The sequence below is a fragment of the Lissotriton helveticus genome, chromosome 8, assembly GCF_964261635.1.
Source record: "Lissotriton helveticus chromosome 8, aLisHel1.1, whole genome shotgun sequence".
Lineage (NCBI taxonomy): Eukaryota > Metazoa > Chordata > Amphibia > Caudata > Salamandridae > Lissotriton > Lissotriton helveticus.
In genome coordinates, this window is record NC_136069.1 from 1,146,817,948 (window position 1) to 1,146,839,229 (window position 21,282).

Sequence of the window (21,282 nt, forward strand, 5' to 3'; positions counted from 1 at the left end):
TCCGGCCTGATCATGTATCCTGTATAATATCCTGTCCGGAGACGACACATTATCGGAGAATCGGAAACGGAACACCTCGCTTGTACTCACCATTTGGCCCGGAGGTTTCGACGTGCAGCGGCTCCGAAGTTGTGCCCTCCGCAAGACCGGGGCCTCCGTGGAACCTAGACCGGGACCTAGCCTGTGGGGTCCGACGACTGTCGGCCCCGGTCGAGAGAGTGAACCAATGATGAGAGCCGTTGTGCGAAAATCCCGGCGATCCTGATCCGGGCCTGCCCTGGTGACCGCGCGGCTGATGTGGGTGAGATGCACCGGGGACTGATTCTGTGAAGGGGTCCTCCCCCCGCCGCTGCTTTGACCGGCGGCCCTGGACCTCTGCGCCCGGACTCTGCTTGTTGGGGGCGCCGGTGCTGGTGTAGGCGGAGACCCGCATTGGGCGGACATCCTTTCGGCACCAAGGCTGCCATTGCTGGGAACCCCCCGGAGCTCTGTGAAGTCCTACATTTTTGAACTGTTTTTTGGGGGTCGCGGAGGGCGGCGACTGGGCTGACTTCGCGAAATGGCGGCCGACCCTCTGAAACATGAAGCGCCTTGTGGCAGCGGGCTTGGGTTGCCTAATTGCGCGGGGGTCCGGTCTGGTGAGCGTGAGCTTACGGTCAGAGATATCCTGGAAGCTCTGAGATCCCTGCGCGCATCCCTGGCCCCCGATGTCCCTGTGAGTCCGCCACGTTCTGCCTCCATTTTGAGCAGCCGTTTCTTCTTGCCGCCCTCTTGTTTCAGTGACTCCATTGCCTCGCCCCCCTCGATTGCTGCAAGTGTTGCTGCCGCTGATCGAAGATCATTTTGTGTGCCGGTGACTTTGGCGCTCCCTGTTTTTCGAGGTTCTGACCCCGGGGACTTGGACATTGTGCCGCGGCCCTGTTCGGCTCGGATGCCTGGAAATATTGGTGGACTGCCGCCTGCACCTGCTCCGATGGCTTCGCCTTTGTCTACTACAGAGACCCCCTCGCCTTCCCAAGCGGCGAAACTGAACTCCTGTTCTTCATCACCCGTGCTGCGATTGCTGATGCATTTAAACTCTCTGCTCGGACTTTTGCTCACTTGCGGACCGATTTACCCCCCATGTCTACATGGTAGTCAACATTTTTTTTCGATTGTGTGCTGGTCTTGTATTGAGTATCTCATTTTACACTGTCATGTGGTGGGTGGGATTTGTGGTTCGGGAGGGATGGGGGTGATATGCACGACTCCTGGTTGATTATGGGTATACGACTTAGTGGCGCAGTTGTTTGTACCCATAGAGCGGTGGGTGGTCCCCTCCTCTGTAAGTTTTATGGCGCTTGATGGGGTGTCGTCCTGGTCTGTTTTTGGCTGCGATTGTCTGGTTGGGCGGAGGGCGGCGGCCGACCATATTGATTTCTGTTCTTATGCTCCTCCCTCCTGTTTTCTTTATTTCTGTTTCTGTTTCTTTTTGTCCCGTTCTTCTCTCTTTCTTTCTTTCTTGCTATATTTCGGGTTCTGGTTTAGGGCGACAGGCACGCTGTCTGAAGGGTAGGCCATAGCCTTCTACAGGGGTGCAGGGTGGGATGGGTGGGTTGGGTTCTATTTGTTGTTTGTTTTATGGTTCTATGGCCCTTTTGTATCTCTTTATAGTAAATGCTGCGTCTGTCCCTGCCTCCCGTGGTGTGTTCGGGGTGGGGTGTGTGGCGTCGTTAACCCTCCTTTTATGGTTCGGTTGCTTTTCTTCTTGATTGCTGTACCCTCACTGGTGCTGATACTCCTGTTTTCTCCTGTACTCCCGCCACGGGACGCCTGTGTCGGCGTGTCTTCTTTCTTTCGTTTTTGTATTTCATTTTTTTTTTTTCATTGTTCCGTCTGGTCCTCCTCCCCTCCCCCTCTTCCCCCCTCTTCCCCCTCTTTTCCTCGCCCCCGTCCCCCTCCCTCCTTTTTCCTAGAGGTCACTATGACGGGTTAGTTTTGATGTAAGGTTTCTCCGATCCCTCTGCTCTGGCTTAGTTGTGGTTTGGGTGGTGGGCATGTAACGATGATAATGTTCAAGTGTCGATTATGTCTAAATTATCCCGATCTTCCTGTGTGAATTGTGTTGCCTCTCCTGTATTGCGGCCCCATACCCCCTTATTGTCGCTGAGGCTGGTTCTGGGACTTCGGACGTCTCTATATTGAAAGTGAGCCTGTCGTACGCCTTATCCCCATATTATAAAATTAACCTTTTTTGCTCCTGTGTCTTGGCCCTCTGGTTCCTAGGTATATTCCCCCTTTTTACGATTGTATTGCCTCTGCTTCTTGCTGATTGACTCTGTAATGTTTGCCTTGGAACTTCTGATTGCTTTACATATTGAGGCCGGCCGATTTGGTTGTAGGCCTAGACTTGTATATCCTTTTGACGCTAATAAAGGTTTTAAAACAAAAAAAAAAAAAGAAAGCCCATGGCAGGGAACAACACTTTGCATACGCACGATAACTATCACCCACGCTCGCTTATCAGGATCATACTCTCTGAGGAGTTTTACAGAGCGAGCAGATTATTCAGCAATGAAACCGAGTATGACAACAGAGAAAGAAATGTTTGAGGTTTGAAGAAAGAGGGTATACAAGGGAAATCATAAAAGAAGACTCTACTAGAGCAAGGACGATTAAGAGAGAAGCAGCTCTGTTTCATAAGAAGCTCAAATCATAGTGAGACACAGCACAGATTCATTACCACGTACAATCAGCAACATTTGCAAGTTAGAGCAGCCATGAACAGATACTGGCACCTGGTGAAGAATGACCCAGTTAAAGGACATACATTGAAGGGTAACCCTTTAGTACGATTTTTTTTATTCCGAATACAAATATCACGCATACTTTTACTCCGCAAAGGCATTCTTTCCGAATACTTTAATTCCGCACATACATTCACATAGAATACTCTCACTCCGCAATACGATTACTCCGCAAGCGGAATATGAAATACATGCAAGGAGACTCAAAAGTTGCCCATCTTCCTTCCTTTAAGTAAGTCTGCACCTCTGATATCACTGACTCCACTACTATATTGTGTCGGGTCTTGTTGACACGTCTAAGTTTGTTTGGGTAAATATATAATGGTGCAGGGGGTTTGAGAAAAATTAATGGCATTCTGAAAGGTTGATTTAATTATTAATAAAAGGGGAATTAAAAGTAAAGAAATCTTCCATGATAGAACTACTCTATAAAAAGTAATTAAAATTATAAGAAGTTGACATTTCACATATATTATTTACAAAAAAGTGACTTACCAAATGAATGTTGTGTGTATCTGTTACTACACACGGCGAACATCCTTGTTCATGAATTTAAATAGTGATAAAAAAAATGACGAAACTATATTTTTGAAAAAAGGACGGAGAGAGTAAAAAATGATGTGGAGTGGCAGAAGAATATTAGAGTTGCTGAAGCTGATAGAAAGGTATGTGTCGCGTAATGTAGAAAAAAATTGTCTCTCTTTTATGTTAATAAATAATTTTGACGAAACCGGAAAACCGTTATAACAATAGTTTTACTCGGGAACGGATGCAGGACATAACTTCGGAAAGGTAAGTTAGATGTTATTTATTTATATTGATTATATTTGAAAGAAGGATTAGCTTGAAAAATAGAAATATTAATACAATTGAAAACGTATTAATTAAATATTTATTGATTTTCAAAGATGCAGAATAAAAAGTATATTGAATACCCTAAAACCCTATTTTCACCACTATCCCGTGCCAATAACTTAATTATGTAATAATATAAAAAATCCTTTTAAAGACTTTTTTTTCGTTGTAAAAGTATTCGTTCTAAAGAAATGCCTGATAAATGTATATTTACTTTATAAAATAGATTTTTTGTTGTGTTTGCTTCGTTATAATAAAATGCGGAGTAATGGTATTTGCGGAATGAAATGCGTTGTGATGGTATGCGGACACATATCATGCGGGATAACGGCACATTCACATTGAAGGGATACCCACTGATTAGCTATAGAAAAGCTACATCTATGCGAGATAATCATGTAAAAAGTGATATCAAATCAGTGAAACTTAAAGAAACTTGGTTGACACTCAAAGAGAGTATTGCAAAATGTTATCGCTGCAAGGCATGCAGGCATGTGTTGAATATGTCTACTTTTGACACACCATGCAGAAAAGATATAGCTATTAAGGAGAGAATCACATGCAAAACTAGTTTTGTGGTGTACATGGTAGTGTGGCCATGCCCTAAGAAGTATATAGGAAGTACAACCATGCCGTTATATAAGTGTATACTGCAACACTTTAGGGCCATTAGAAACTTGGACACAACATACTCTAAACACTGGTCTCATCCCTCCTGTGTCTTTGGCAAACTTCAATACAGCGACTTAGTGCATGCACCTAAACATTTAAGGTGAGACAATAGATAACAAGAACTGAGGAGACTGGAGGCCAAGCTTATCCTAAAAAGTGAGTGTCTCAAAAGTTTCAGCACTCCACCCATCATCTCCTTGTGTTTGCTTTGTTCGCCCTAAGTTGGCAGGGTATGCCCAGACGTGGGTCCCTTGCTCACTTTGCCCCTGGATTCAAGCTAGCCTGGCTGATGAGGGATGTTACCCTGAAATCGGTCCCAGGATGCTGGTTTCCGGTCCATGGAAGACCTGCCTTGGCAGTTTGGGCTGGACTGCTCCCATGAGGCACAGGGCCAAGACTGATTTGCATATAGCTGAGTCTGAACTGAGGTGGCAAAGTGACCTAAAGAATGAGGATAGATTCAACCCAGATCTGTGACTGGGGGTGAGTGTATGAAAATTTTTAGCACTCCTTCCATCATCTCCTTGTGTTTGCTTTATCCTAAAAATAAACAGCAAAGAGCCCAATGGGCTGAATATAGAAGAAGAAGGTATATAGTTTTTTGTAGTAATATCACTCGCTTTTTTAACTCCTCTGAAATAAGATGCCAGCTTTGCAAATTCAAATTTAGTGTGCATTTAATTTTCATTCAGATTTGATTACAACAAACAGTCCGAGACAGACTGAATTACCCACTGAGGTGATATAATGAATTTAAATTGAGATGGTATACTATTTCATTGATGGGTAATCACATGGATGTGAATGTGATTAATTTAGGTGATTAATGTTGTTTGAAATACCACTTGGTGATTAAATGAAGCTATAGTAATCATATTAATCAAGCCCCATTAGGGGTGTTGCAAATGTTCTAATCATGAAGGATGAATATGATTATGTTGAGGTAACAGACCAATAATATTATGTTGATCAGTGAACAACAATGTAATTTGTTGGTTTTCCACACAAAGCACTTTAAATAACAAGAGTATTCTATGATTATTTGAAGATTGCATACTGTTTACTTAAAGGTTTTTTTCCTTTGTTTATGGTTTATGTCAATGACTATGAATTGTCTAAAGGTTATGGTATTTAAATGATGAGCTAATATGGCGCCCCTGTTGTGAACAAGGCTCAGGGGAGCCGAACCCAATTGATTGTGCCATTAAATCAATTGCCTGTGAAAAAAAGACTGCTGATCTCCTTTGCTTGAAGTGCAGGCGATCAGTCTGTATGTATGTAGGTGCATACATATATATGTGTGTGTGTGTATACATTTAAAAAATTTGTTATTTATTTATAATTTTTTATTCCTTCAAACATCAGAACTGAAGCCATTAAGTCTCATATTGGCATCAGCCAAGAGTTTCAATCCACTTGGGAAATCTTGGAGTTCGTTTGAGGAAAACACTGCTAACCTAGTGTCACAGCCTCAGGGTGGAAACAGATGGCTAAGCTCTGACAGACTGCAAACAAATGAAAATGAGGTCCTTCTGCATCTCAAATGGATTTGAATTGTTGGGTAACATGAGGGGACCGACCTTGTTGACTACATGACATCTATGGAGATATAGACACCATAGATGTTCATTCACTAGAACTGAATATTTTTAACGGTTCTGACCAAAGGAGAATCACAGTGTACAATTGAATTGGATGCTCAGGACTCGTATAAAGCAAGCACAAACTCTTAATACAATACCAGTTTCCAAAAGGATACTGCAGCGCTGGCATAGTTTGAAAAGTATAACCAGTAGCATAATCAGGATTTTAACCGCATGCGTGCGGCTGCTTTTTTCACGCTGCGCGGCTTTTTTTAAAAAGCCGCGTTACATGATGAGCTCAGCTCGTCATGAGCGTGCGAGCGGCACAACTCATGACGAGCTGAGCTCGTCATGAGCGGGGAAGGGGTTAAGAATGACAGCAGGAAGTCTACATACTGAAATGTTTTGAGTCAAGAAAAGGTGAGGAGGTTGAAGGGGCGAGGCCTGCAGGAGAAAGATGGTGGACGCGTTTAGCCCCGCTTTGCTACCTGTCCCCTTTATCCAATACATTACTGAGCCACGGAGCACCATTCTAAAGTACACGGCACACCAGCCATTCATCTGAGCCCACCAAGCCGCTTCTGTGGGGAGAATCAGGCTGCGTTGCCCGAATTGCCATTGGTGTCGGCCGACGGCCTGACGATGATGGCACAGTGAGATGGAGTGCTGCGAGTGGGTGTGAGTGGCACCGGTAGGCAGCCCATGCTGGTGCTGTGAACAGCGACAGAGGGACGGTGGCCGTGGTTTTGCAGGTATGTCTGAGCCCCGACTGTAGAAGACAGCCCGGCGGCCCCTGGAGCTAGGGAGGCCGGAGTGAACTGGAGAAGGCCGTGGCTGGGGAATAACTGAGAAGCGTTGTGACCCGGGACTGAGTGCCAGCTCCTCTCCTGCCTAGCACACAAGCTAAGCACATCTGGTGAGGTCAGCGAGCCTCTCATACCTTGTGGACAGCCCGCTGATCGGTATACTGGACCGCGGGGACTGGAGTCGAGCGTGTGAGCGTTTGCCTGTGCGTCGACTGGGCTTGCTTGGAGGTGGGGGTGGCTGCGCGGTGATGCTGGTGCCTGCAGCTGCAGCCTATGAATGCCCTGAGGTGGACGCTGGACTGGAGGAAGGCCCCTCCTCCGCTGACGGCCCCGGGCCTGCAGAATGTGCTGCCAAGGATCAGGCGGACTCTGCTGCTGCACTTCATGTGCTTCTTGTCGTGGGCCACTTGACCGGCAGAGCTGCAGATCACGACACTAAGGCCCCAAGAGTAAATGCTCGGACACTTATGGCCTCTGGTGGGTACCCCTGTGAGCAATCGAACTGGTGGGGGCATAGATCTCGCTCTCCTGCTGGGGGGCCTTCAGAGTAATGGACTTTGGCAAAATTTCCCTTAGTGGGCCAACCCTTGCTATCTCACGGCATCTGCCACACAGTAACAAACCTTCCTCCATGAACGTGATGCTGCTCTGTTTGGTGATGTAGGGTGCTGGATACCACTCATTTTGATTGCTGTCGCAGCACTGCACACCCACTCATGCACAATGGTAATGGTCTCCTGGATGTTGAAATACATTATCAACTGTGTAGCCCAGAAACAACTAGCCTCCCAAGATCAGCACACTCCCTCTGGGGGCAGATTCAACGCTGTACTGGACGCTATAAAACGCTCTTTTGTCTCACTGAATCTAAAATTGATAGTGTGGCAGAAGACCTCACACTGCTCCATGCTGACCACAGAAAGCAGTCTGACCGAGTAGCGGTCACAGAGCAAACTTTGTCGATGATGCAGCCTGCTACTGAGTTGGTGGAAAAACAGCTGTGGGACTGTGAGGCCAGAATTCGTCACCTGGAGGACAGGGTTGAGGATGCAGAGGAGTGCTAGAGTTGCAACAACGTTAGTTTAATTGGCCTACCAGAGGGGGCGGAGGGCCAAGATGCAGTAGCATTTGTGGAGTGGTGGCTCAGAGAGCATCCTCCCCTTATTTCACTGTTGAAAGGGTGCACCACATTCCTTCAAGGAAACCTGTGCCTGACTCGGGACGTTGTCTGTTCATTTTCAAGGTCCTACACTTCCGTTACAGAGACTCAATACTAGATGAAACATGGAAGTTGCAGAAGATCAGACTGGAAAATGCACGTGTGATGTTTTTCCCCAGATTACACCCTAGGGGTGCAGCGCCAACGCGGCGCCTTCTTAGTAGTAAAGCAGCAGCTCTGACAGCTTGATATCCAATATTCCTTGCTGTTCCATGCGAGACTTTGCATGGTGGCAAGGCAAAGTTCTTCAATACGCCACAGGACACTTGGGATTGGCTAGAGGCATCAGGACAGTTCTTAGGTCCTCGACCGAGTGGAAGGGGTGGAGAGCGGAGTGCTGTGAGAGGCACACCTTAATCACTCTGTCAGCAGGGAAAAAGAAGTCCACCTAAACAGATCGCAGTCCCGAACCTGCAGCAAATCATCAGGGAGAGGCAGCAGTGTGTCCGGGAGGCAGAACGGATATTCGATACACTTAACAACTCTGATAAAGACGCAGCATTCGCTCGATCGTCCGGAGAGGAGGAATCCTCAGTGGCTTGCCCATCAGACACTAATTCACAGATTTTACCGTATATTACACCGCAGATTTCCGATGCTATTATTTGACATGTAGCTTGTCTCCAACTGCTATCTGCTCTTTCCAGTCCTTCTAATTTCCTATTTACATGTATCCTGAACTTGGTATGTTTCGATTATGCTTGGGCTGGGCGGGTTCTGTAGGAAGCAAATGAGTGCCTACCTGGCCTCCTGAACAGAGGGTATTGGAGGGAGATAATCTTTTGATTCATGTCTGGACTGTCTCCAGTGGCTTTATATTTGCTTTTAACAATGCTGGGGGATGTTGCTTTTAAGTGCTCTGTGTGGTTACACACCTTCTTACCCAGATACCTTGGGGGTCCACCTTGTTTGACAAAGCTGGAGTCTTGGTTTGGGCAGCCATTCCCTCTTGTAAGGACCGCTCTTTTAGAATTGTTAAACCGCCATGTTGGCGCTCAGTTTTAAGGTCAGGTTGTTTAGGTTCTGCTGCATGTGCTCCTTGTGGACTCTTGCTGTCGCCTACCGAAATAGACACATTTATGCTTTTGGTTTCTGGTGTCTCACATTCTACCACACATGCATTACATGACAAGTCAACGTATCATCACCTGGAATGTTCAGGGCCTGCGAACCCCCTCCCGCCGTTATGCAGTATACTCAAACCTTAAAAGACATGCTCAAAATGCCTTCCTACAAGAACCACACCTAACTCATTAAAAACGTCCAAGCTGCAACATAGATGGAGGGGGCAAGTATTTGCCACAGACTTTTCCTCATATGCTCCTGGCGTGTTGATTTTGATCTGCCCGGGAACCCCTTTCTTGACACAGTTGGTGGCAGATACCGAGGGCAGGTATGTCTTCCTCAGGGGAAGACTTGATGATCGTCACCTCCTACTGGATAACATCTATCCCTCATATGTTGAGCAGGGCTCCTTCTTGCAGTCACTATCAATGGTGCTCTCCAGGTGGTGTGACCTGCCATGGTTGATAGGTGGGAACTTTAACAGTGTCTCAGACACAGACTTAGATCGTTCCTCCCCCCCACTGCACTGCACGTCAGCCTCTGCTAACACTTCGACAAGGCCATGGGGATTGGTGGACATATGGAGACATTGCAACCCCATGATGCAAATGTATTCCCTTTACTCTTCCCCGCATGCACTACATGTCCATCTAGATAGAATTCTAAGCACATCCAACCTGTAACCCTCCATCACAAATACCGATTACTTGGGTCGCACCCACTCAGACCATAAACCTTACTACATAATAATTGCTTGGGACACACAACCCTCCCAGGTTGCCACAGAGCATCTACAGCCTGCCATCTGTAAGTCCCTTATTACTGCCATTACAGAATATTTTGAACACAACACGAGTACGGCAGCGTCGGCCTTGGTGGAGTGGGATGCACTAAAGGTAACACTGAGAACATGCTGCCTTGGTCTGAGATATGGTATGCAAGGGCAAGTGGAAAACAAATTGTTAGAGGTGGAGCGATCTCTAATAACACTTGAGACAAGTTCCTACGTCTCTTCTTGCACTCCAGAGCTAGCGGATGCATAGAAAACGCATGCAACACTAATCATACGACTAAGATGCCTGAACTACATAGCACACTCAGCTAGGTTACACGTGACAGCTGATCGCGCATGAACCCTTCTTGCCTGGCTGATCCGATAGGAACAGCCGGTAAGACCTATTACTGCACTGCTATCCCCTGATGGTGTGATGCGCTATACACAACATGAAATGCATAAGAAGATGGTTCACCATTTCACGAACCTATATCAATCAGCACTAGAGGCGTCTAAATCGAACACAGGTTCTTTCTTAGAAAATCTTCCTTTTCCCATGCTGACCACAGATCAGCCGATGGAGTGCAACACCCCAATTTCAACTGCTGAGATCCACGGCATGATGCACGCCGTAGCTTCCAGGAAGGTGCCGGACCCAGATGGCTTCCCATCTCAGTTTCATAAAGGATATGCAGACCTCCTGGCTCCGCAGCTACACCGGATGTATGAGGAGGCACTCCACTCCTCACATCTACTGGACTCCCTCTGTGAGGCTACGCTGGTCACTTTACCAAAGCCTGATAGAGACCCTACCCAAATGGGGCCCTACCGTCCACTGGCGCTATTAAATGCAGATGACCAGATTCAGGCTGGAGTGTTAGCAGAGAGATTGGCCCCACTGGTACCCTACTTTATACATAGGGATCAGAACAGGTTTGTTCGGGCGCAATCCACCTCTTTCAATCTGCGCCGACTCTTCCCCATAATGCAATACGCTCCAAACACTTGGCCCCGATATGGGTGCTTAGTACTTGATTTGGAAAAAGCGTTCGACATCATTGAGTGGCCATTCCTCTTCAATGTCTTACCGAGATATGGAATTCATTTAATCTAACTAGTTAAGCTTCTATAAGGCAGAACGACCATGCGGGTCCGGACTGGAAGCCCAGAAAAGTGCACAGGGGCACCAGACAAGGCTGCCCTCTTTCTCCCCTTCTCTTCTCATTGGCCATCAAGCCATTGGCCCTAGCCATACGCGCCTCCGCAGGACTCTGGGGTATACCATTGGGTGAGGACATGCACGCAATAATGTTATATGTGGATGGTTTGTTGTTGATCATCAGAGATGTCGGATCGATCCCAAATAACATAACTAACATACTTAATCTTTTTGCACGCATGTCTGGATTGCATGTCAACTGGGGGAAATCATGCCTGTTTCCTTTTGTCCACAATACACCAGATCTGGTACTCATGGTTTGTGATGTCCCAGTTACTTGGCAGCCGACTATGTTTCAGTATCAGGGTGTCTAGATTTATCATACTGATCAAGACTTACTGGATGGCAACCTTAATAGGGCACTCACCCTTCTGATATCGCAGATAGCATTCTGGAAAAAACACTTGCTCTTTCGGTAGCAGGGAGGGTAGTGCTTACCAAAATGGTGGTGCTCCCACAGGTTTTGTATTATTTCACTAATTTACCGCTGTACCTACCCCCCTCCCTTTTTCGGCCCGTCGAGCGCATGCTCCATGACTTAATATGGAACATATCACGTTGCGGAGTGGGGCTCGTGAAGCTACATTTACAGTCAGCTGATGGAGGGTTAGCGGTGCCCAATTTAGAACATTACTATCTAGCATCCCAAATACAGTGGGCGGCCCGTTGGGTAGTGGGCTACATTTGTTGGACAAACAAGAGCATGGCTCTCCTTATACATTAGATACTCTAGTTCACCTGTTTCACCCCTGCACCAAGTCGTCCAAGCCTCTTCCTTTGCTATTGCAGGTGGCGTACCGCTGTTTTCGTTGCTGTCTATCCCTTACCAAACATATTACGGCATATGCCCCAGCAATTCCATTACTGGGTATGCCTAGAGGTACCAGGAGGACGCTGCCGGCTGACCTCACAGCCTGGCATGTGGCGGGCATTCATACCTTAGATGACCTATACCGGGATGGTACACTCATGTGCTATGATACCTTAACACAGGAGGAAGGTATGCCACCGGTTATTTCCTTGGTCACGCCTCTTGGATTGGCAAATTGCAACGCCTTTGGGGAGAAATTACACAAGAGCTACAAACACATTTTACACTTCAGTACATTCACCTCATGGGTGAGGGACAACATCTTACTTGGTGGTTTGCAGACGCACTACGCATGCAGACAGCAACTGATTTGTCTTCCATGCGAAATCGGTGGGAGACCGATTTGGCTCGGCCATGCACACCTGGGAAATTGAATATGATACTGGCAAGCCCTACATTGGTCGCCTGTAACGCCAGGTTCTGATTCATTCAGTACTATATAATGCATAGGGCACATCTTACACCGGACAACATTAATTGATACTTTCACGGGCAGGGTGTGAGCTGTCCCCGATGCAGTCATCATGATGCTGACATTTTGCATATGCTGTGGTCGTGCCCCAAACTGCAACATTACTGTGAGAGGGTGACGAGACACCTGTTCGAATGCACTGACAGACATCTTTCAAATTCATGAGAAGTCTTCATATTCGGTATATTCACAAGCACAAGAAACAGAGCCACTGCTCGATTCTTGAGCCTTGGCTTCGTGGTGGCTAAACATCTCATCACAAGATGCTGGAAATCCAGTGAACCACGGTCCCTACTGGCCTGGTCGCTTTCTATACTCAATTGGGCTAGAGCAGAAGGAGAGTCCCTCCACAGGGAGAATACTCGGGTTCTGTGCAGATTCCCTATTTCGTCCAGTAGAGACTTGTTCTTAACGGCCCTCCAATTAGCACTGCGCCCTGAAAGGGATTCAGGTGACACTTACGAGGCGTGATTCGCACTTGGGCAAGAACATATCCACAGGCCATGGTCTCATTATTTGTAATGTTCCTGAGTGCACATACTGTGATGTATAGAGTGAGGCAAAACAGAAATTTCATGTGATGTTGGTATTTAACATCTAGCGAACTGATAATGCATTGAACGACAGCGAACCTCTTTTGTTTACTCTCTTGTTCCTATTCCTAACTTTACCTTCTCGATTTGACTTTTTATTATCCGTTTTACTACTCCCCCAAGCGACATAGCTGCTCAAGGTTATACAATTCATATGTATGTTTGATGGTATTAACATGGCATGTAGCAGATTATACTGCAATCTTTTGTTCCCACTTTTTATGCCCGGTCTTTATGGAGTGTACTTCATCCCCATTGTAAGTTGTATACGGTCACTAAGTTCTGCACCATGGTGTTGTAAATTTGATCAGAAATGCTGGTTTACTCAGATGTTTCTAATGCACAATCATTTGTGGATACCCCGGCATTATTATACTGCTCATTACCTGCTGTAACTGTTTTATGAAAAGAAACTAATAAACAGATCAAACTAAACAAAACAAAAAAGGCACGGAAGTGTTATAAGCCATGCTGATGTGTTGTTCCATCTCCTGGACCAAGAGTGACCGCTGAGCCTGTCCAGGCGAGGTCGCCCCAACTCCGCTGCTCCTGCCCGCTGCTCTGCTGAGCTACTCTGCTGCCTCGCTGCTGCCTCCTGTGCCGCCTTTGTGTTTTTTCCCTGTGTTAGCCTTTTGCCTTTTGTATTAGCCTCTTGCCTCGACTGCCCCCTGTTTTCCCCCCTCCTGCTGCCCTCCCCCTTCCTTGGGTGCCGCTCCCTGCCGCCGGACGACCCAGCCGCTGCCGAGCTGCCCTCAGTCCCCCTTCCCGCCACAGACCTCCGACGACTCCGCCCCCCTCCTGCCCATTGGCCGCCCCGCTCCCGCCACCCAGCTGACCCGCCCTCCCGGCTCCTTCTTATGACGCCCCCTGAGCGACCGCGCAGCGGACGCGCGCAGCAGGAGCCCCGATTGAGCGCCGAAGGTGCGCCAAAGGTAAGCGCGTCTGCGCCCGTCCGCGCCTGGACCGCGCCCAGTGCCAGGACCCCTGTCTCCCGCAGACACCAGCCGGACCTACGACGCCACCGAACTCTACGCACTCAACGCCGGGCGAATCCCGGCCTGCTATCAAGCCACCCCGAGACGCACCCACGGACCCTTCTGCTGCCACTCCTGCAAGTTCGCCTGCATCCGGACCTGAACTACACCAACACCGACCAAGCCGAACACCAGCCGCAACCACCTCAAGTGCATCCTGCTCAACACCCGCTCCATCCACAGACACACGCCTTCCTCACGGAAACCTGGATGAACGCCTCCTCATCGCCCGACATCTCCATCGCCATCCCGGACGGCTACAAGATCATCCGGAGGGACCGCGTCAACCAGACAGGAGGAGGCATCGCCATCATCCACAGGAACACCATCCGCATCACGACCAACACCGACGACACCCTCGCACCCGCCGAACACCTGCACTTCCAGATCCACGTCAACCCCAAGACCACCCTCAGAGGCACCCTCATCTACAGACCCCCGGGACCACGCACACAATTCAGCGAAGACATCGCCGACTTCATCAGCCCGCACGCCCTCCTCTCCGCTGACTACATCCTCCTCGGGGACCTCAACTTCCACCTGGAGAACAACAACGACCGCAACACCACCACCCTGCTGGACAACCTCGCCAACCTCGGTCTCAAGCAACTGGTGACCACACCCACCCACCTCGCCGGACACACACTCGACCCCGTGTTCTCATCCAGCAAGGACATCACCTTCTGCCACGCCACCGGACTCCACTGGACGGACCACAGCTGCGTCCACTTCAGCTTCAGAAGGACCACGACGCACCACCACCAGCAACAGGTTGCACGCAGAAACTGGAACAAGATTACAGCCGACCCGCTCGCTACTTCCCTGAGCATGAACCCTCCCACCAGCGCTACGAACCCAAGCCAGGCGGCCACCAACCTCGCAAAATGGATCAGCAACTGCGCAGACGACCTCGCCCCTCTGAAGACCCCGCCTAGCAGACCCACCAGCAAGAAAGCCCCATGGTTCACCGACGAACTCAAGAGCTCCAAGAAGAACTGCCGAGCACTCGAGAAAGCCTGGCGCAGAGTCCCAACACCAAACAACATGACTGCCCTCAAGCTCGCCACCCGAAAACACCACCAACTGATCCACGCCACCAAGAAAACTGCATTCAAGGAACGACTGGACAACAACGCACACAACAGCAAGGAACTTTTCAACATCGTCAAAGAGCTCTCCAACCCAAACGCCGGAAACAACTACATCACCCCTTCGCAAGACCTCTGCAACTCCCTCGCCTCCTACTTCCACAACAAAATCGTGGACATACACAACAGCTTCAGCACTCAACCGACGCGTGCCAAGACTGAACCACCGCCCCCCACCACCACCCTCCGCACCTGGACCCCGATCAGCACCGAAGACACCATCCGCACGATGAACTCCATCCACTCCGGATCTCCGACCGACCCCTGCCCTCACCACGTCTTCAACAAGGCCGACGCTGTCATCGCGCCCCACCTGCGGGACATCATCAACACCTCCTTCGACACTGCTACCTTCCCGGAGAGCTGGAAGCACGCCGAACTCAGCGCTCTACTTAAGAAGCCATCAGCCGACCCCACCGACCTCAAGAACTACCGCCCCATCTCGCTGCTCCCGTTCCCTGCAAAAGTCATCGAGAAGACCGTCAACAAGCAGCTGGCCGCCTTCCTCGAGACCAACGGATCCCTCGACCTCTCGCAGTCTGGCTTCCGGGCCAACCACAGCACCGAGACCGCCCTGATCGCAGCCACCGACGACATCCGAGCCCTGCTCGACAACGGAGAAACAGCGGCCCTCATCCTCCTAGACCTCTCTGCGGCCTTCGACACTGTCTGCCACCGTACCCTAGAGCAGCGCCTCAGCAACGTCGGAATCCAGAAGAAGGCACTGGAATGGATCGTCTCGTTCCTCGCCGGAAGGACACAGAGTCCGCCTCCCCCCGTTCAGATCAGAAGCCACCGAAGTCATCTGCGGCGTTCCTCAAGGCTCCTCGCTCAGCCCAACCCTCTTCAACGTCTACATGAGCCCCCTCGCAGCCATCGCACGCCAACACAACCTCAACATCATCTCCTACGCCGACGACACCCAGCTGATCCTCTCCCTCACCAACGACCCTGCCACCGCCAGAGCCAACCTACACGAAGGGATGACAGATGTAGCCAAGTGGATGATGAACAGCCGCCTGAAACTGAACTCGGACAAGACGGAAGTCCTCATCCTGGGATCTTCACCCTCCGCCTGGGACAACTCCTGGTGGCCCCCCCGCCCTGGGCAGCGCACCCATATCAACAGACCACGCACGCTACCTGGGATTCATCCTGGACTCCTCCCTCTCCATGACCAGACAAGCCAACGCCGTCTCCTCGTCATGCTTCAACATCCTGCGCATGCTACGTAAGATCTTCCGGTGGATCCCCACCGAGACCAGGAAGACGGTCACCCAGGCCCTCGTCACCAGCCGACTGGACTACGGCAACTCGCTCTACGCCGGAACCACCGCCAAACTCCAGAAGAAACTCCAGCAGATTCAGAACGCCTCAGCACGACTCATCCTGGACATCCCCCGTCGAACCACATCTGCGGACACCTGAGAGATCTGCACTGGCTCCCGGTCAACAAGAGAATCACCTTCCGTCTCCTCACCCACGCACACAAAGCCCTACACAACCAAGGCCCAGGATACCTCAACAGCCGCCTCAACTTCTACGGTCCCACACACCAGCTTCGATCGACCGGCCACGCCCTCGCCGCCGTCCCCCGCATCCGAAGAGCCACCACAGGAGGAAGGTCCTTCTCCTGCCTGGCCGCCAAGACTTGGAACTCCCTCCCGACCCACCTCCGCCTGACCCAGGACCACCTTGCCTTCAGGAAGCAGCTCAAGACCTGGCTGTTCGAGCAGTAGTGGACCCCCCCCCTCCCCTAGCGCCTTGAGACCCCCCCGGGTGAGTAGTGCGCTTTATAAATGCTTTGATTGATTGATTGATTGAGAGAAATCAGTCTTGGTACAAAGTAGGTAGGTTTGTCCCAGCTTCGGGACCATGTGCAGAAGTGACCCAAATGACATTCATACTAAGGGTATCCTACACACTGCAGCATGTCTCTTCCAGGGCCAGAAGAAATATTGCCACAAGACCCCCATCGAGATGGAACTCCATTTGCTCTCCTTGCCAGCCCGCACCATCTTCAAAACCAACTGCATCCTGTACAAAGCTAGTATGACCAGCCCTCCCCGATTATCTTGCAGACAAGCTCCCCATCTTCAGTGATACTCTGAACACACTCAGCCAGGCAACAACAGAAGGAAATTAAGAAGCATAAATAAGAAAAAGCAAGGCAGTCATTGTTGTCAAGTGATTGGCAGCAAAGAGGAGTGGCCTTTCAGTGTGAATTGCCCATTTTGGTTTGGCCGGCTACCATGCTACGGCCAAACCGACATGCGTAATTCAAACTCTCCAACCCAGCTGGGGAGTAGGCCAAGGGCTCCAGTGCCTGTTGGAGCGCTGAGGCACCCTGCTCCAGCCAATGCAGACGCTGCTCTGAGCAGCGGCTGGACTGGATAAGGTGCAGTTTGCCTTCTTAAGTCATCTTGCCCTCGGAGGAGTCAGAGCCCCGGACTGGAGAGAGTGAGGGCGTGCTGTAAGGTAAGTGAAACGTTTATATATTTTGCCTTCTTAACTAGGTGTGTGATTGACGGTGTGTCTTTGTGTGGGCGTGTTTATGCTTGTGACTGTATGGGTGTGTGAGCGTTTGTGAGCTTATCTGTGTGCCCCTCCATTTTTTTTATGTGACCAACCGCCCCTGTTCATAAGCTCATGTCAACTCTTGAACTGTTATACGTTTTCCAGCATCAAATAAGACACAATGTGTTTTAAAATCCTCCCTTTTTCCAGACTTTTAGGTTGCATTCTCTCTCTTGTTCCGCAACCCGCGAGATGACCACTAATAATATTGGGAAAGTACGTGGTTGCCTTGGCCAACCTGCTCAGGCATCTGCATCAGCAATGGCTAGTCATTCCTAGAAGCAGAGACAAACCACAGCTAACTCTTAGGGCTCAAAAGCAGATATCCCCTTTTCTGGGGCGTCTACCAGGACATACCTGGCCCCTTGTGGGTGCATATTTAAAGAATCATCTCACCATCCATTGCAGTTGTGTGGGCGCATAGAGGCGATCACAATCCTGAACTCCAAGTCCAATCTTTGATATGGTTAGTCTGAGCTTCTGCATGGTCACCTTACACCCATGCAAGCTAAATTCCCTCTCCGTCAGTTCACCGACCAATTTTTTATTCTGCCTAGCAAACGTTGCTTTTACCCCTATGATTATCCAGTGGAGAAGTGTGGCTATGGGGTTAGAGGCAGCAGACCCGGAAGCTGAGATCGGTCCTGGACCAGGGTTCAATTCCCCGCCCGGCGGGTCTTGGGCTAAAAATTCCACGGACTCGATAATTCTCGCCCCGGTGCCTCCTCGACTCACGGGTTCACACTCTGCGACTCTGGGCAATAGCTTGCTTAATCTCCACAACGGCCCCTCGTGGCGGGATGCCTGGCTTTCACCCTGTGGACACCCTGCCGGGGTTTCTCACAGGGGAATACCAGGACGGGTTCCCTAAGCAAGCGCCAGGATGCCCTTTGGGTGACAGGTCTGCGCTATATAAGTACACCTACATTTACATACATTTATCCAAACGTCACATTATCAGGCGCACTCAGTAAAAATTAAAGTTGGCAGTATTCTGTCACGTGTAAAAAAAAACAAAAACAAAAAAAACTTTGTGGCACTGGTCAATGCACTCTGAAAATGCTCTGGTTTTTGAGGGAATGTCAATAAACCCCGCACGCTCCTGACTCCCACTGCCCCATATGCATTTTGAGGGCAACACAAGGTTGTAGAATACGAATCCCAGTTTATATTATTCTAGTTCTGGTTTACAATCCATCCTAGTACAGGATATGTCAAAGAATAGGTGATTATTAGATCTAAATGTAAAGCAAAAAATATAAAACATTGACAAAGCAGTGATGAGAAAAATATTTCTAAATCATGGTTTCTCTCTAGTGATCTACGTGTTAATTATCTTGCATGCACTATACACCAATTTGTACATTATAAGTTAAACCAATTTCCTACCTTTATTTTTCCCTTGACAAAATTTGCAATGTCTTCCGTATTATCGAAGACTGACAGTGATTGGAGTAGGTTCTGTTCCAGCCATTCCCAGTGCTGATCGATTTCCTCCACAGTGGCACCTAGAAAAGCAGATTTCACAAATATATAATATACCTGCTGCAATGAAATAGACCAATGGCCTATCACCCTGCGGTTTCATAATATTTAGATTCCATTCTATCCCCTGCCTTCTCGTGGCAGGACCTAAAACCATTTGTATAGGCACTGAAATGATGATCACATTTTATTATTTTAGCATTTATATATTACCTTGGCTTAACGGTGATTGCTACTACAGTTTTTGATATTTGGTTGCTATGTAAGCACAAACTTTTGTGGGCAAAGGCATAAGACTGGGGAGGGGGGGTAGTTTTGTACAGTCTGTGCCTAACATGAGATCCAGGGAAAGTCCCAATTATACAACTAAACCACAGATGCTACAGGAGAATGGCCTTCGATAAAAGGCATGCATGTGGTGGTTCCACCTCACAGCATCTTAAGCAGACCATGTTGAAGCACTGATTATTTTTCAAAGTAGACATTTTGTTTTTTTACATTTGATGCATAATGCAGCGGTGTACGATGATATGGGCATAGGAACTATGCAAGTGTTTAATTATGGCATCCTTCCTCACCACGTCCGTCCAGCCACCATGAAAAAGCACACCGAAATGAGACCCCACTGATATATTTAGGCAAAACAGTACCTATTGTGTGCATCGCAGGTCAGCACCCAATAGTGAACACTGGCCAGGCTGATATACTTTATCAAAATTGAGACATCTTCCACGTTGAACCCAAATGCTGGCATGACTCCGGTCACTCACCCACCACGGCTATGCGTGTACTTGACAGGAGCTCTACTCAGACGTATAAGGGTGGGATTTGTAGGAAGAGTGGCAGACAATCCCACTGTGCCAGGGCTGTTCTGACTACAGGTGGAGAGAAGTAACTCTGGACATGCAGCAAGGGCATGGGCAACTGCCCAATTCTGTCCCCGCCCCCCGCCCACAACACTACATGAAGTTCATCTCCTCTCATTTCTATCCCCACCCCCCATTAGAATCAGTGTTGTGATAAATCCACAGCTCTCAAGCTTAAGAATTTCTTAGAAGTGAGAACTAGTTAAGATGACATCACAGGAAGTGCCATCAAGGTTACCTCAGTGACATAATAAATACCATTTAAACAAATGTAAAATGATTAAAATAGAACACATTCCTCGCTAAAGTTGACCAGTGCCTTAAACAAGTAGTCAATCAGCACTCGCGTCTGTCCAAAGCAGTTGTTCCCAACTAATTAACTGGTGTGTAAGACTCCCTGTGCACTGGGATAGGTGTGTGAAGCCTCTTTAGCGTCATACAACCCCTCTACACAGGGTAGGGCTCTGAACAGATCCAAATTAATGGTTCAAGGTATAATTCTTCTCACCATGTGTGACATTTGACCTACCATGAGTGAGAGCATAAGCGGACCTTTAAATCTGTGAGTCTCACTCGCAATGAGTGAGACTTGAGGTCTTTGACTATCGATAAAATGCGGATTATGTAGTTTTAGTTTGAGAATGCGTGCATTTTGTTTAAATATTGCTGTAGTGTTGAAGACATACAAACTACATGCAGGGCTTCGCAAGTAAGCCGGAATTCAGAAAAGCCTCCAACTGAACTACTGATCTGCTGCAGTACTCCATGTTGATAGTTTTGTGTTCTTGTGTGGCTGGAATGGGGGACATGTTGGGTGTATGGGAGGTGTGTTGAGTATTTATGTGTCATGTGCTGCTCCTGTCCAGTCTGCACCTGACCTCTGTGTGTAAGGAATAGGTGAAGTATGGACTGCTGATGCTCAAGCTGTGCCTGGTGCATGTGTGAGAAGTAAGCTTGCTTGGATAAAGCCTAGGATGGGCCCATTCTCAATCACTGCTTCTGCCTGATGCACCTTGTGGCCTGAACCAGAACCGTGCACAGAGCGAGGCTCTGTCGTGCACGCGAAGGAACGCGGCACTAGGCAGTAGCTGTGCGCAGGGCTGTCTTAAGAGCATTAGTCGCCCCAGGAAGAAGCAGTGCACTGAGCCCTGCCTACACAACCACTCGCAGGAATAAAAATGTTTAATGGAAAATTTGTGCTAAATTCTGATCTGCATGGGGCCCCTATGCTCGTGGGGCCCCAGGGCAACTGCCCA

General features: G+C 48.8%; 1 protein-coding gene across 2 annotated transcripts in view; it reads right to left on the reverse strand.

Moving 5' to 3' along the window:
- The window catches only part of TBC1D8 (TBC1 domain family member 8), a 559,729-nt gene that overhangs the window by 281,477 nt on the left and 256,970 nt on the right, over positions 1–21,282 (reverse strand). For both annotated transcript variants that reach the window (XM_078658030.1, XM_078658029.1), the window contains exon 3: positions 19,065–19,183. In XM_078658030.1, coding sequence (XP_078514156.1) covers positions 19,065–19,183 — 119 coding nt within the window. The remainder of the gene's footprint in view (positions 1–19,064; positions 19,184–21,282) is intronic.